Genomic DNA, 17823 nt, shown 5'->3' with positions numbered 1-17823 from the left:
ATGGAAAAAGCGTTCTCCAGAATCACTGACTACACCTTTAAATTCTGTCTGATTTAATTTTCCTGTTTTATAAACTTAAAATCTGAAAATCTTTTCTTGATATTTCTTACACTGATTTGATTTTTTTCTCATTTTGCCTTTTTCTGAAAACTCTGAAAACTGAATTCTAACAATTTTCGGCCTTTTTTAAAAATGTGATTTTCCTCTCAGTAACGTTGATCTGACTCTGGGTCATTTCTCCACGGCTTTAATATCGTCACATCGTAGATTTAGCTGTTTAGTTTTAGACTTGTTTTAGGTGAAATTTTGTATTTTTTTGTATTTTGAGAAAAAAATAATTATTTCAAAATTCCCCCTTAGTCCTTTTATTACTGAATACATATTTTACTGTGACCTCACTAGTTTAAATAAGTCATGTTGTGATTGGTTAATTTGTTGATTATTGACTGTAGCTTCATTCATAGTTGAAAAATCTAAAAATATAATAATTATTTTCCTTTTTGTCTTTTGAAAAAGTTTTTGTTTTAATTTCAAAATATGCTCTTTGTCCTTTTAATACTGAATACATGTTTTACTATGACCTCATTGGCTGTCATATTTCTGATGTTCTGATTGGTTAAATGGTTAATTGATTGATTGTAGCTTTGGTTATTTAGTTCTAGAGTTCAGTCATAGTTAAGAAAAAATATAAAAATATTATAACTATTATTATTTATTTATTTAGTTATTTATTTATTTATTTATTTATTCATTCAGTTTTTGTCCTTTTTAATATTGAATTCATATTTAACTGTATAGTGACCTCAATGGCTGCCATAATTAGTGATGTTGTGATTGGTTAATTGGTTAATTGTAGATTTAGTTATTTAGTTCATTCATAGTTGAAAAATATAATAATAATATAATGATTTTTTTTTTTTTTTACTATCTCAAAATATGTTTTTTGTCTTTCTAATACTGAATGCATATTTTACTGTGACCTCATTGGTTGAATGTAATGATGTGTTAATTGGTTAATTGATTTATTGATTTATTTATTTATTGATTGATTGATTGATTGATTGATTGATTGATTGATTGATTGATTGATTGGTCATTTCAGGAGTTTTGACGCCGACAGTCGAGTTCAACCGAAACTTTTTGCCAAATCTAAATACGACTTTGTGGCTCGGAACGGCACGGAGCTGTCGGTGCTGAAAGACGAAGTGGTCGAGGTAACGGATGGATTTTATTATTGTTACACACACACACACACACACACACACACACACTCACTCACTCACTCACTCACACACACACACACACACACACACACACACACACACACACACACACACACACACTCACTCACTCACTCACTCACTCACTCACTCACTCACTCACTCACTCACTCACTCACTCACTCACTCACTCACTCACTCACTCACTCACTCACTCACTCACTCACTCACTCACTCACTCACTCACTCACTCACTCACTCACTCACTCACTCACTCACTCACTCACTCACTCACTCACTCACTCACTCACTCACTCACTCACTCACACTCTCTCACTCTCTCACACACACACACACACACACACACACTATTTTAATGATCATCATAAAAGTAGGAAGCAAACTCTGAGTAGCAAACTCAGATGTGTAAATAAATATATTTTTGAAAATCACACATGGGTATGTACGTTAAAGAAAAAATGCATCGATAATTGATTTTGAATCGAATCGTTGACCACTTAATCGGAATCGAATCGAATCGTGAGGTGCCACGAGATTCCCACCCCTAAGACACAGTAGTCTAAACCCTTAGTCTGGTCTCTCACTCACTCACTCACTCACTCACTCACTCACTCACTCACTCACTCACTCACTCACTCACTCACTCACTCACTCACTCACTCACACTCACACTCACACTCACACTCACACTCACTCACACACACTCACTCACACTCTCACACACACACACACACACTCACACTCACACTCACACTCACACACACTCACACACACACACTCACACACACACTAACCCCTGGGTCTTGTCTGCCAGGTGCTGGATGATAGAAAGCAGTGGTGGAAGGTTCGTAATGGGATCGGTACGTCAGGTTACGTCCCAAACAACATTCTGGAGATCACCAAAGCTGTCGACATCACAGGGAGGGGGGAGCCCATATACAGCCACACTATACAGGTAAGACAGACAGACAGGGAGACAGGCAGACAGATAGACAGACAGGGAGGGAGAGAGACAGGGAGGGAGAGAGACAGGGAGACAGGCAGGGGGGAGCCCATATACAGCCACACTATACAGGTAAGACAGACAGACAGGGAGAGAGAGAGAGAGGGAGGGAGGGAGAGAGACAGACAGACAGACAGGGAGGGAGAGAGACAGGGAGGGAGAGAGACAGGGAGGGAGGGAGAGAGACAGGGAGGGAGGGAGAGAGACAGGGAGGGAGGGAGAGAGACAGGGAGGGAGAGAGACAGGGAGGGAGGGAGAGAGACAGGGAGGGAGAGAGACAGGGAGGGAGAGAGACAGACAGACAGAGGGGAACCTATATACAGCCACACTATACAGGTAAGACAGACAGACAGACAGACAGGCAGACAGACAGACAGACAGACAGACAGACAGGGAGGGAGAGAGACAGGGAGGGAGAGAGACAGGGAGACAGGCAGGGGGGAGCCCATATACAGCCACACTATACAGGTAAGACAGACAGACAGGGAGAGAGAGAGAGAGGGAGGGAGGGAGAGAGACAGACAGACAGACAGGGAGGGAGAGAGACAGGGAGGGAGAGAGACAGGGAGGGAGGGAGAGAGACAGGGAGGGAGGGAGAGAGACAGGGAGGGAGAGAGACAGGGAGGGAGGGAGAGAGACAGGGAGGGAGAGAGACAGGGAGGGAGAGAGACAGACAGACAGAGGGGAACCTATATACAGCCACACTATACAGGTAAGACAGACAGGGAGACAGACAGACAGGGAGAGAGAGACAAGACGGGGAGAGAGACATACACACGGAGATACATACATACACACGGAGATACACACTCACACTCACTCACACACAAACAAACACACGGACACACACACACACAGACAGACAGACAGACAGACAGACAGACAGACAGACTCTCTGTTGCGTCTACTTTAATATTTTCCTTTGTAACTCTGAAGCTGATGATGCCAAAGAAGGAGTTTGAGTTGTTTAAGGTACGGAGGTGGTTACCGTAGCAACCTGAGAATCCTGTGTGGCTTTGAAGTGGATTAGATTTATTTAAAGGAACAGTCTCACATTTTTATATTTCTTTTAATTTTTATTAAAAAAATGTATTACACCCACAGAAAAACAAACAAAAGGTTCTTATTTCACTATATCTAAAAAGTGATTATTTGTATATAATGCCTAATGGGTCGTTAGTCACTTATGTACTGCTAAATGAGCCTATAACCCTTGATTGATTGATTGATTGTCTTTATTTCGAACATGCAATAAAAAAATAGATGAATAAATAACAAACAAACAAAAGCAAAACAAAGAAATAGAATAAAAAAATTGAAAAAAAACAGACATGCTCGAAACCCTAACCCTATGTTACTCTTCTGTGGGCTATCAATGTACATTTACAGACGGCATAAAGAGAAGCATGATGTACTATCTTTGACTGTAATGTATGGAGCTGGAAAAATCATAATGACAAAAGAAAAAACATGACACATATCACAATTTAGGGCTAACCATCAATTAGCATTCCAACATTCAAAAAAAAAAAAAAAATGAAAAAAGAGATTTTTTTTTAATTAATTATACAATAAATAAAAACTAACAATATTAATAAGGATAATAAAGATGAACTTTTAGATTTTATATAAGAAAATTAATCCAAACCTTATTGAAAGGCTTGGGGGCGAGGTAGATGATTTAAACTAACTTTAGTATTTGAATAAATGGCGGACTGTTCCTTTAAGAGTTTTTCTAGAATATTATCCTCATAGTAACGTTAGGAAATAGTTTTTGAAATTAGTTTAAATAGAGTGAAATTCGTTTTTTTTCGTGGATTTTTTTTGTGTGAGTTTGTTGCAGTGAATTAGACGTTTAGTTTTATTCCATCGTATCTTCACCGCCATGTTTTAAAGTTTTTTTATGTTTTATTTTTCATTTCACGTTTTCCAGCAATTACTGGGAGAGTTAAACGAGGTAAACAACTGTCAACAACACCACTTTAGACATAAAAGGTGGAGTCAGTGATTCTGGAGAACGCTTGTTGTCAAAATCAGTGAATATCTCCTCATGATCCGCTACCTGTCTGTACTGTGTGTGCGCTGATTTAAAAAAAAATCCAGTGTTAATTAATACACAGCCTAGTCTCTGTAAACTGAACTTGTATGTAAACAGAGGGCCCACCATAGCAATATACCAGTTTACAGAGCCTAGGCTGTGTATTAACACTGGATTTTCTATCAGCACACACAGTATAGACAGGTAGCGGATCATGAGGAGATATTCACTGATTTTAACAAAAAGTGATTTTGACAACAAGCGTTCTCTAGAATCACTGACTGCACCTTTTAAACTTCAAAATTTTCAGCTTTTCTGTACACATTTGACCTCACATTTTTCTCCACATTATAAATTAATCGACTATCCCCTCACTCTCTTGTTTTAGAAGCAAACCACTCGGACAGACTTCATGCCCAGTAACAAACCAGTGGTGACGCAGATGCCCCCCGAGCCCCCGCCTGCCCCCGCAAGGCTGCCCACCCCCCCTCTCCCGCCGCCGGCCAACGAACCAATCAAAACGCCCGGTGGTAGCATCGCGGCGGCGCACGTTAGCTCGAGACACAACAGCACAACGTCGAGTGATGGCAGCGTGGCTATGAGGGACCATAGCAACCAGAGACCGCCGTTTGACCGTGAGTATGATGACGTCATGATGTTAAGAAATACTAACGGAGCATGAAGGCATTTTGTCTGTTATTTCTAGGTTTTAAATTATTATTTTTTTTTAATGTTTATTTAAATTTAAATTTTTTTTATATTACTTTATTTTTTTGCTTTTATCAGACAGTGTGTAGAGACAGAGATGAAATGTGTCAGAGAGGGGAATGACATGCAGAGAACGACCCGGGCTGGATTCTAACCCGGGTCTGCTGTGAAGAGGACAGACAGACAGACAGACAGACAGACAGACAGAGAGGGGAATGACATGCAGAGAACGACCCGGGCTGGATTCTAACCCGGGTCTGCTGTGAAGAAGACAGACAGACAGACAGACAGACAGACAGACAGACAGACAGAGAGGGGAATGACATGCAGAGAACGACCCGGGCTGGATTCTAACCCGAGTCTGCTGTGAAGAGGACAGACAGACAGACAGACAGACAGACAGAGAGGGGAATGACATGCAGAGAACGACCCGGGCTGGATTCTAACCCGGGTCTGCTGTGAAGAGGACTGAGACTCTATGGAGAGCGGGGGGGTGGGCGTTCCTACAAAGAAACAAACTTATTTATTGTTGTTTATTTTTTTATTTAAATTTTATCTATTTATTTTATAATAATTTTTTATTAAGAAAAACTAACATAGCATGAAATCATTCTTGTCTGTTATTTTTAGATTTTTAATTAAAATTTTTATTGTATTTATTTTTATTTATGGGAATATACCTTAGAAAATGTTTCACTCATTAACAAGAACATTTCGAATTGGCACTCTGTGTTGCCGACTTAATACTCGAAAATAGGGGCGCTCAGAGGGGGTCTCGCCCTGGTTGTAATTCGTAGAACCGCCACTGCACAAAGTTACACACTGACCCTTTAAGTCTGCCTTCTTCTTCTTCTGTGGTTTATTTCAGGTCGTAAATCCAACATGGAGGAGGTGCAGGACGAGCTGATGCACAGACTGACGCTCGGTCGCAGCGCGCAGAAGAAGATTCCTCCGCGCGGCTCCGTTAGCAACATGGCCGCCGGTAGCCACCTAGCGCCGGGTAGCATCACCTATGACTCATCACCCGATGATGTCAGAGGATGGCTGGAGGCCAAAGGATTCAGCCCTGTGTGAGTGTTACGATATATAACATATACAAACCTGGTTATAGACCTGTGTGTGTGTGTGTGTGTGTCTGTCTGTCTGTCTGTCTGTCTGTCTGTCTGTCTGTCGATCGAAAAATATTAAAAAAGTAGGCTTTATTTTTAATTATCATGATTATTTCATGAACACAGGTGTGTGGGTGTGATACCTGACATCATGTCATCTGACCATCCGTGTGTGTGTGTGTGTGTCTGTCTCTCTCTCTCTCTCTGTGTCTGTGTCTCTGTGTGTCTCTCTCTGTCTGTCTGTCTCCCTGTCTGTCTGTCTGTCTCCCTCCCTCCCTCCCTGTCTCTCTCTCTCCCTGTCTGTCTGTCTCCCTGTCTGTCTCCCTGTCTGTCTCTCTCTCCCTGTCTGTCTCTCTCTCTCTCTCCCTCCCTCCCTGTCTGTCTGTCTGTCTCTCTCTCCCTGTCTGTCTGTCTGTCTCCCTGTCTCTCTCCCTGTCTCTTTGTGTCTCCCTGTCTCTCTCTCTGTCTGTCTGTCTGTCTGTCTGTCTGTCTGTCTGTCTGTCTGTCTGTCTGTCTGTCTGTCTGTCTGTCTCTCTCCCTGTCTGTCTGTCTGTCTCTCTCCCTGTCTCTTTGTCTCTCTCTCCCTGTCTGTCTGTCTGTCTCCCTGTCTGTCTGTCTGTCTGTCTGTCTCTCTCCCTGTCTCTCTCTCCCTGTCTGTCTGTCTGTCTGTCTCTCTCCCTGTCTCCCTGTCTGTCTGTCTGTCTGTCTGTCTGTCTGTCTGTCTGTCTGTCTGTCTCTCTCCCTGTCTGTCTCTCCCTCCCTGTCTCTCTCTCTCCCTGTCTGTCTGTCTCCCTGTCTCTCTCCCTGTCTCTCTCTCCCTCCCTGCCTGTCTGTCTGTCTTGCAGCACCATCACCAGTCTCGGCGTGCTGACCGGCGCTCAGCTGTTTTCTCTAAACAAAGAAGAACTGAAGACGGTCTGTCCAGATGACGGAGCCAGAGTCTTCAGTCAAGTCACTGTGCAGAAAGCAGCTCTGGAGGTGAGACGGGCAGACAGACAGACAGACAGACAGACAGACAGACAGACAGACAGACAGGGAGGCAGGGAGGCAGGGAGGCAGGGAGGGAGACAGACAGACAGACAGACAGACAGACAGACAGGCAGACAGACAGGGAGAGAGACAGACAGACAGACAGACAGACAGACAGACAGACAGACAGACAGACGGGGAGAGAGACAGGCAGGCAGACAGACAGACGGGGAGAGAGACAGACAGAGAGACAGACAGCCAGGGAGGGAGACAGACGGAGAGAGAGGGAGAGGGAGACAGGGAGGGAGACAGACAGACAGACAGACAGCCAGGGAGGGAGGGAGACAGGGAGGGAGACAGGGAGACAGGGAGACAGAAAGGGAGAGTCTTCAGTCAAGTTACTGTGCAGAAAGCAGCTCTAGAGGTGAGACAGACAGACAGACAGACGGGGAGAGAGACAGACAGACAGGGAGAGAGACAGACAGACAAACAGACAGACAGGGAGAGAGACAGACAGACAGACAAACGGACGGACGGACAGACAGGGAGACAGGGAGAGAGACAGGGAGAGAGAAAGAGAGACAGACAGACAGACAGACAGACAGACAGACAGACAGACAGATACAAAGAAAAGAGAGACAGAAAAGAGAGACAGACAAGAGAGACAGACAGACAGACAGACAGACATAGAGACAAACAGACAGACAGACAGACTCACTCACACACACACACACACACACACACACACACACACACACACACACACACACACACACACACACACACTGTTAGCTGTTAATCTTATGGAGGCATTGAGGCTGTTGTGTGTGTGTGTAAGCGTTCTATCCCCAACATTGGGCCCGTTCTGGTGTGTGTGTGTGTGTGTGTGTGTATCTCCGCTGCAGGTTTTCTTCTGATCCTTCCTATGATCTTCTGACTCACTTTCACTCATTTAAGGTTTGTGTTGTTAAGGTAGCGCCATATAATAGACTATTTAGCGCATTTATTTCTCCCCCCTTGCAGTAAGTCCACCTTAATAATAACCCTGAATGAACCAACTCTGTAACGTTAGCCCCTTTGGTTAGCCCTCACCTGTTTGCTATCTGCCTAACCCCCCCCCCCCCCCCCCCCCTCTTACCAACCTTGTAGACACCAGCATGTATATCTTCTCTCGGTTGGACTTATAATGGAACCCACTGCAACTCTAGGCATTCTCATATTAGGACAACTAGCTTCTGTTTTAAAGGTGCAGTGTGTAATATGACATCATCAAGAAAGTTCTAGAATGCAACGCTCCCTGGGTAACCCCAAACCTTTCGAATAATAACAGAAGCTACAGTGGCCTTCAAGGACAAGAACAATTCTAAATTCTAAACAATGCACCTGATGACATTCCAACTATATGACACTTTCAAGATGGCGGCACTAGGCCTTGGTCCAAAATATGCAGAAATATGGACATATATGAGACCCTTTCTAAGGGAAAAAATAATAATTAAAAAAAAAATGTTCAGCTATTATGCACTAAATTAAATGTACTTATGGATGTTATTATTACTTTCTACAAAATCTGCTAGGAAATAAAACCCAAAATTCTACACACTGCAGGTTTAAGAATTTAATTGACAGCGACTGTTCTGTGATTGTTGCGCTGAGCTGCGGATACACTTCTTGAGGCGCTTTTGTCCGTTATGGGGGAATGAAAGTCCGAGTCTTTCTTGCAGTTAAAAGCATTTGTCTTGGTTATTTGCACTTTCTTTAGCTCTAAACTTGAAAAACCAACATACAAAACACTGACCCTGACGTGACTTAGGTTGTGTGGCTGTTTCAATGTCCAGGTAACAACTGTGGAACCAAAGATTTGTTCCTATTTTATACAACAGCGCAAATTGGATGTCACAGTTACTATACATTGCCTTCGCTTTCTCAATAGGCTAATAAGTTACTATATGAATAGTTAGTCTTACATATATCAAAGTGGGTTCCATAATAAATTGTACACTGCATCAATTCACCCTCCCACCCACCAGATGAAATTAATTTTTATTTTTATTATAATCTTTTTTGGTAACCGTTTTAGAAAATCCCTTTTAGTTAGTTTAGAACTCAGTTACCCATCATGCACCCTGACTGTACTGTAGTCTCTTCATGCTCTCCTCTCCACAGCTTCCAGGCTTTTCTTCAGGTTGGTTCTAGCGCTGGCTCAGGTTAAAATGGCGTCTCGTTTTATCCTCAGCCAGCGCAACACTTTTTATGTCGAAGATTTTCTCAAGATTGTTTAAAATATTCTGATGTTTAAAATATTAAATGTCTTCTAATGTGTTTTATGTATTTTAATCTTGCCCCTGTAAAGCACTTTGAGTGGCCTTGTGTTTGAATTGTGCTATATAAATAAACTTGCCTTGATAAAATCTTCAGAGACGCTACAGGACTCCGGGCTAACTTTTCATTGGTTGCATTTGTTCATGTAATTTTTTTCATATTTTTCAGTCCCCATAGAAATATAGAAATGGGTAATTCCTTATCTAAATTTGTACATATTTATAAACCGAAGTAAATGCTTAGAAACATTTTTGTTTGTTGCAAGACACTGCAGGTGAATAGGGCAAAAATGTTTAATTTATAGATATCATCATGAAACTTTGCCAGTTGATGGTTGTGTAGGAGAAATATACAGACGCAAACAGACAAGGTTTAGTCATATAAACACCTGAATGTACATGTTGGACCTTTGATTTATACTGGTATGAAAGAAGACATGTTATGGAAACAGAAAATTGTTTTATTAAAAAAATAAAAATAAACATGGGGAGAACGGGGTAATGTGAGACACTTTTTACATTTGCTTCCCTCTAAGGGAGCTAAAATGATTTATCACTCAAATTTACACATTTCCCATTCATTCAGGATGTTTCCTAGAAATGGGCATTAGCAGAATTTATTCATGACAAAGGGCAGTGAAAATATGATTGTTTAAAAAAAGTTGTCTTGTGTCTCAGTTTACCCCAGCTGTGGGGTAAACTGAGACAGACCAGAGAAATCAAGAGGGTAAACTGATCCACTTACTTTTTCCACTCTGAAACTACCATAACAACACATGTTGTAACAGTTAGAATCCTGACAGCTAGATTGAAAACCAAATATTCCAAAACTAATGTCGGACGAGTAACAGAATCATGGGGTTTGGTCAATTAAGAAAAACATTTTCTAAACACTTGAACGTAACTGATCAAATAAAACATATAATTCATATTCAATAATTAACATTAAAATTACAGATAGAACCATTTAGATTAAAACACAGTCTGGGGGTCAGAACACAGGACCCTTAGAGCCAGCTAGTGTCTGGGGGTCAAAGCAAAGAACAATCAGAACCAGCAAGAACAGCCTGGGACTCAGAACACAGCTGTCATTTTCCATCTTTTGCAGAATACTTTTCTGCATTTGTTTTATTGGGATCATTCATTGAATAAAGACATATTACTTAGAGTCTATTGGTGTTAAAGGTCACTCTCCTGTCCCCCACATACATACGTGCCAAACCATGCCTTTGCTGACACCCCTTCAACCATCAACCTCCAGCCCACATTGTCTTTTGTCTTATTCAAACTAGTCTCCTTGCTACCTCAAATATAATGGATTCATTAAAAGAGGGCACAGACACTGTCTCACTTTACCCCACAGCATTTGTCTCACTTCACCCCACTGCCACAATTTGAGAAAAAACTACCTCTCTCAGCAAATCAGGCTAATCTTCAGTTATCATCATCACATGGTTTCATATGTTGGTAGTTCATCAACATGTATGATAGAAGTTTTTCTACCTGAATCAATTTGCTTTGGCACAACAATCGATTAAGTTGACAGCAAGAAAATTTACTTTTACATGTAAAAAAGACATTTTTGTGAAAAATACATGCTTACAACATCACCATGAGGTCCTCTCTTTCTGGGCCGAGGGGAAATGAGAGGGGCTTGAAAACATATACAGTATCTCACATGACCAAACATGTGTTCCATTGCCTAGATACAGGGGGTCTCACATTACCCGATGGCTCACATTCCCCCGTTCTCCCCTACATTTTTTACCATTATGTGGATTTTTTCATGAAAATTGCCATCAAATTTATTTTTAGTAAAGGAACAGTTATTAAAGGCAAGGTATCTTTAAAAATATCCAAACATAGGGGGCGCCCTTAGCTCAGTTGGTAGGACGTGTCCCCCCCCCCCCTTCTCTGCATGTCACTCCCCTCTCTGCCCCATTTCACCTCTGACTCTCTGCACTATCAATAAAGCATAAAAATGCCCCAAAAAAATATCTTAAAAAAAACCAATATCCAAACATTTTGAACGATACCCAGCCCCTGTGTGTGTACTGATGCAACCAATGAAAACACTCAGTCGAACTCCTCCACGCTCAATAGAAATTAAGCAAGTCGCTTTTTAAATCAAATTCTCTTCATTGTTAAACGTGAATATAACCATCATCTAACTATCTAACCCTCTCTGTTCTCTTCTACCTCTCTCTCTCTCTCTCCCCCCTCCCCCCCCCTCTCTCTCTCTCTCTCCTCTATTCTCTCTCTCCTCTCTCTCTCTCCCCCCTCTCTCTCTCTCTCTCTCTCTCTCCCCCCCTCTCTCCCCCTCTCTCTCTCTCTCTCTCCCTCCCCCTCCCCCCTCTCTCTCTCTTCTCTCTCTCTCTATTCTCTCTCTATTCTCTCTCTCTCCGCCCCACAGAGGACCACGGGCTGTGAGCTGATGGAGATCATGAGGAAGCGTCAGGAGAAACTGTCTGACTCGGGCGTAGAATCATTTGATGAAGGCAGCAGCAGCACGCACTAGACACAAAATGGCTTCCTTACCCCTCCCTTACCCCTCCCTACCCCTTCCCTTGCCCCTTTAAATGAAGGCAGCAGCACGCACTAGACACAAAATGGCTTCCTTACCCCTCCCTTAACCTTCCTACCCCTTCCCTTGCCCCTTTACATGAAGGCAGCAGCACGCACTAGACACAAAATGGCTTCCTTACCCCTCCCTTAACCTTCCTACCCCTTCCCTTACCCCTTTACATGAAGGCAGCAGCACGCACTAGACACAAAATGGCCCCCTTACCCTTCCCTACCGCTTCCATTGTGTTTCTTTAAAGGCTCCGTAAACATGGACTAAAATAATAGTAAAATAATTAATTTTAAATAATTCTGAATCAATATATGACATCTAAGTAGTTGGGTGTCTCAATTTGCTTTCCCCCAAAAAATCTGACTCAAAATAAATATTCATGAATAGTATACGGTTGTTTTTAAAGAACGTTTCGGTCAGAAATCTGCTGTGATTGGTTCAAAATACTTATTGTGTCATAAGGACCAGAGCACAGCCCACCGCCTCATCTGAACTGAATTTCTGTAAAGTTTATCAAATTAAAATGACAATATCTTTTAATGTGGATTGATAAATTATGTCTATAACTCTTTTCAGATGCTTTACTATCATGAAACTAACTCCCCAGACAGACAGACAGACAGACAGACAGACAGACAGACAGACACACACACACACTGACAGACAGACACACACACACACACACTGACACACACACACACACACACACACACACACACTACCATGAAACTAACTCCAAACATGACATAGTAAGAAGGCCTTTAATTTATAAGGACAGACACACACACACACACACACACACTCACACACACACACACACACACACACACACACACACACACACACACACACACACACTGACAGACAGACACACACACACACACTTACTATCATGAAACTAACTCCACACATGACATAGTAAGAAGGCCTTTAATTTAGAAGCATTTGTGTTTACAGTAACAGGGGCTTTTAAACATTTAAAATATTTATTTATTTTTTCTTTCATTATTTTCTTCAAACTGCAGCTGCTGTATTCTCGCTATCTTGACCAACAGGCGGCGGCCGATCACGCAGAGTTTGTGGAGATTATGCGCCGCAGACAAGAAATGCTCGGATCGCCGCCGTAGCACAAATAAAAAGCCCGAAAAACAGACCCAAAGACCCAAAGAAACGGCCATCTATACATCTATACACATGCCCTGCGTTCCAAATCACATAATCTTTCTTTTTCCTACACTACATACTAAAGTACAGAAGAGTTTGAGTCTTTTTCCTACACTACATACTAAAGTACAGAAGAGTTTTAGTCTTTTTACTACACTACATACTAAAGTACGGAAGAGTTTTAGTCTTTTTACTACACTACATACTAAAGTACAGAAGAGTTTTAGGGCCACAGACAGGAGAGAGAAAAAAAAATCAGATAAGGAAGATTTTTTTTTTCATTATGTCGAGAAATGTCAAGAATAAAGACGAATACTCCAAAATGTTATTGGAGTTAGTGAGGCATTTATGTATTTTTTTAAGCATACTACAGTTGACGTCCATGTATTGGGACATCCTAAATCTTTTTCTGGCATACTAAATAGTAGGGAAGTATGGGGATTGGAACGCAGGGACAGAGAGAGAGAGGGGTAGAGGCTGCTGGAATATTTGTTTTATCTTAAAGGTGGAGTCAGTGATTCTGGAACATTCTTGTTGTCAATTTTTTTTGTTGATGTCAAAATCAGTAAAATATTTAAATTATTTTAAATGGGTATGTAAACAAAGGGGGTGCACCGTAGCTAGCGACATGCCAGTTAACAATTTTTTAACACTGGATTTTTTTCAGCTCACACACAGTACAGACAGGTAGTGGATCATGAGGAGATATTCACACAGTACAGACAGGTAGCGGATCATGAGGAGATATTCACACAGTACAGACAGGTAGCGGATCATGAGGAGATATTCACACAGTACAGACAGGTAGTGGATCATGAGGAGATATTTACTGATTTTGACAAAGTGATTTTGACAACAAGCATTCTCCAGAATCACTGACTGCACCTTTAAGTTGTGACTCTCAGTATTAATGTTAGAGCAGTTTGTGTCTCTCTGCATCTGTCAGTGAAATAAATATTCACATTTATTTAATCATGTTGATGTTGAGAAAATAATCTAAATCCATAAACTAACAGATAGTGTATGGATTTTAAAAATAAATAAATCAATTGTGCAATTAAAAAAGATTTGAAACCTATTTTCAAAATATATTTAAAGCTTAAATAAAAGCTGGGGTATATGATTTTTTTTTTTTTTTTTAAGATATTTTTTTTGGCATTTTTATGCTTTATTGATAGTGTAGAGACAGAGTTGAAATGGGGCAGAGAGGGGAGTGACATGCAGAGAACGACCGCGGGCTGGAATCAAACCCGGGTCCGCTGCTGGCCGAGGCCCATGGGGGGGACGTCCTACCAACTGAGCTAAGGGCGCCCCCTGGGTATATGATTTCTGATTCGTCAAAGTTAACATGAGCGGTACACTTTGACCAATCAGAGCGAGGCTCCGATTATCCGTTCTTATTGGCTGTTGGGACTGTCCATTCACTTTGGCACGACTTTGTTGGTGTAGAGCGTGTCAGGGAGGGACCATAGGGAAGGGACCAAAGAGAACAAGTGGAGCGGTTGAGGTATTTGGATTCGAGTCTCTATCGCAACTGCTGTTTTCTCCCCAAATTCTCCACCCCAGCTTTAAGAGATTTATCTTTTTAGAAATAAATAATTTAAATTCTGACTTGAATGCAATTGTTAAAGAGACACAAACTGGCTCCAACGCTCGTTCATATATAACTGAAGGGTTCATTGTTTGTACAGAAAGAGAGAAAGGTGAATTTTTGCTTTAAATAAATAAATAAATAAATAACTAAATAAATAAATATATATATAAAACCTTACACATATTAAACTAGACACTACATTATACATACAATTGTACATTTAATTTAATTTAATTTTTTTTTTGAGCCAAGAAAATTCTAATAATCATAGCATTTAATCTTTTTATTTAAATGGTTATTTCAGAAGTTTAAATATATAAATAACTATAGAACCGATTTACTGAAATAAGTGAAATGATTTGTTCTTGAAAATGCACAATAACTTTATTATAACAAATAATTTATTTAGAATTAGTCGCAAAATCAGAGGCAGATTTTTTTGAGGAGAAATATTCTTTGTCGACCAGCATTTTTTGCACAATTAATCGTGACGTCTGATTGGAGTATTTACAGCTCCGGAAAAAAAATGAAGAGACCAGTCTGGATTGTTCTTAAATCTTCATCTCTACATTACTTCATGGAAATGCTCTAAATGACAAAAAAAAATTATTGGAATTTGGTAGAAATGTTGTCAGTAGTTTATATTATAAAATCAAAATGTTCATTCTACTCAAAAATATGCCTATAAATAGTAGAACGAGAGACACTGGACATTTGGAGTGGTCTCTTCATTTTTTCCAGAGCTGTACATTGTAACTTAAAACCTGACCAATAGTAATTTGCGTTTTGACTAAATGATATCTCGTAAATTAAATGCAGCAGTTTCATAATGAAATAATCACAAAAGGGCTTTTTGTAATTTAAAGGTGCTCCGAGGAACTTTTAAATATTTCTGAAACAGTCTCATTTTTCCTCTGATGATCATAAATTACATATAACAGCAAACGAGACCATCAGTGTTAAAAAAATGCTATTTTTATATAGTTTTTCTTAATGCCTTTGTCATGGGTATACGCTCACCCAGGAACAACAGCTGGCGTGGTAAAATACACTACCGCTTTTGTCCAAAGGGGGGCGCTAGAATGAACACAAACGGAAAGTTCCTCGGAGCACCTTTTAAACATTGTCTTGCAAAGATTTTAAGACATTGGTCAAATGTTAGAACATTGCAAATGATCAACAAGCAAAAATAATGTTTTCACAATGTGGTCCACTCGCTGGATGAAATGTTATATATATGTAAAGTATAAATATGTTTGTATATGCTTAAAGCTACAGTGTGTAATTTCTGTTGTCCCCCATGAGGAATTCTGAGTAATTACAACAACACTGTCGGTGCATCTACATGAGGTAAAGCCTTCAGTGATGGCACATGGATTTTATACCTTCTGCTGTACGTCCAGGTTTTTTTTTCTTAGCAGTAGAATCAACAACTGAAACATTTCTTGGGCTCTTCTTGGGATTTTTCTGAGCTCCTGCACCAGTGTCAGGGTGAGGGGGAGGGGGGGCACCAGTTTGTAAACGCTGCCATACTGAGAAATACAGAGAGAGTTTTGTGGAGCTGATAATAGGCTTAATCAACTTTGTGTCAACTCGTTTGATGGTGATGACTTGAATGTAACAGACATTCATTTATATATGAAAAAGTTATGCACTGTAGCTTTAAATGTGAGATGTAAATCAGCCAGTCCACTATGTACGCACTGGGGAATCGATTGTATTAAATTGTTAAACGCACTTAAACGTTTTTCTTGGTCTATTTTAAACTTTAAAAATGTTTTATTTTGACGAATTTGTCAGAACTGTAAAACACAACACTGTACATGTAAATTACACTTTATTGATTTAAAGGTGTAGTCAGTGATTCTGGAGAACGCTTTTTCCATTCCTCTCTCTCTCTATCTTTTCTCTCTCTCTCTCTCTCTCTCTGTCTATCCATCTCTCTCTCTCTCCCTCCCTCCCTCTCTCTTTCTCTCTCTTTCTCCGTCCATATAGAGAGAGAGGGAGGGATGGAGAGATAGAGAGAGAGAGAAAAGATAGATAGAGAGAGAGGGGGAGAGGGATAGAAGGATGGATGGAGAGAGAGAGAAGGATGGATGGAAAGAGAAGGATAAATAGATAGATAGAACGCTTCTTGTCAAAATCAGTGAATATCTCCTCATGATCCACTACCTGTCTGTACTGTGTGAATATCTCCTCATGATCCACTACCTGTCTGTACTGTGTGAATATCTCCTCATGATCCACTACCTGTCTGTACTGTTGTGTGTGTGTGTGCTGGAAAAAAAAATCCAGTGTTAATACACAGCCTAGGCTCTGTAAACAGGTAGTGGATCATGAGGAGATATTCACTGATTTTGACCAAAAGTGATTTTGACAACAAGCGTTCTCCAGAATCACTGACTGCACCTTTTTAAAAGTTGCGTATGTGACTTTTTGTTAATGAGTAAACGATGATTTTTTTGTGAATTATTTAGTGAAACAGTTCTAGAGGCCAGAGAACACACACACACACACACACACACACACACACACACACACACACACACACACACACACACACACACAGAGAAAGGAGCATTTGTACGTGTAGAGTTTTCATGGTGCCTTTTCCATCTGAATCATAAAATCTGCCCATTCTGCAATAAAAACATTTATAAAAATAATTTTGTCTCGTCGCTGAATTTAGTATGGTCTGCTGCAGAAGAAGTGTGTGTGTGTGTGTGTGAGAGAGTGTGTGTGTGTGTGTGTGTGTGTGTGTTTGTGTATGTGTGTGAGAGAGTGTGTGTGTGTGTGTGAGTAAGAGAGTGTTTGTGTGAGTGAGAGTACGAGTGTTTGTGTGTGTGTGTTTGTCGCTGAATTTAGTATGGTCTGCTGCAGAAGAAGTGTGTGTGTGTGTGTGAGTGAGAGTGAGAAAGTGTGGGTGTGTGAGAGAGTGTTTGTGTGAGTGTGTGAGAGTGAGAAAGTGTGTGTGTGTGTGTGTGTGTGTGTGTGTGTGAGAGAGTGTGTTTGTGAGAGTGTGTGTGTGTGCTGTGACTTGGTGTTTTCATTATCTCAATAGATATTTATTTATCTAATGAGATAGTGACTCTGTGTATGTC

General features: G+C 40.7%; 2 protein-coding genes across 2 annotated transcripts in view; both read left to right on the top strand.

The window, feature by feature from the left end:
- eps8a (EGFR pathway substrate 8a, signaling adaptor) overlaps nt 1-11907 on the top strand; it is a gene marked incomplete at its 3' end in the record, with an annotated part of 18487 nt that extends 6580 nt beyond the window's left edge. The window contains exons 7-14 of the mRNA XM_080051452.1: nt 1103-1214; nt 2056-2196; nt 3181-3216; nt 4178-4201; nt 4671-4917; nt 5859-6060; nt 6945-7077; nt 11803-11907. Of these exons, the coding sequence (XP_079907578.1) occupies nt 1103-1214; nt 2056-2196; nt 3181-3216; nt 4178-4201; nt 4671-4917; nt 5859-6060; nt 6945-7077; nt 11803-11907 (1000 nt within the window). The remainder of the gene's footprint in view (nt 1-1102; nt 1215-2055; nt 2197-3180; nt 3217-4177; nt 4202-4670; nt 4918-5858; nt 6061-6944; nt 7078-11802) is intronic.
- Nucleotides 1-17823, top strand: part of tbk1 (TANK-binding kinase 1) — a 130735-nt gene that overhangs the window by 102199 nt on the left and 10713 nt on the right. The window lies entirely within an intron of this gene.

The sequence above is a fragment of the Ammodytes marinus genome, assembly GCF_949987685.1.
Source record: "Ammodytes marinus genome assembly, chromosome: 22".
Classification (NCBI taxonomy): Eukaryota; Metazoa; Chordata; class Actinopteri; order Uranoscopiformes; family Ammodytidae; genus Ammodytes; species Ammodytes marinus.
The sequence above is the reverse complement of the archived record's forward strand: the minus strand, read 5'-3'. Positions and strand labels throughout refer to the sequence as shown.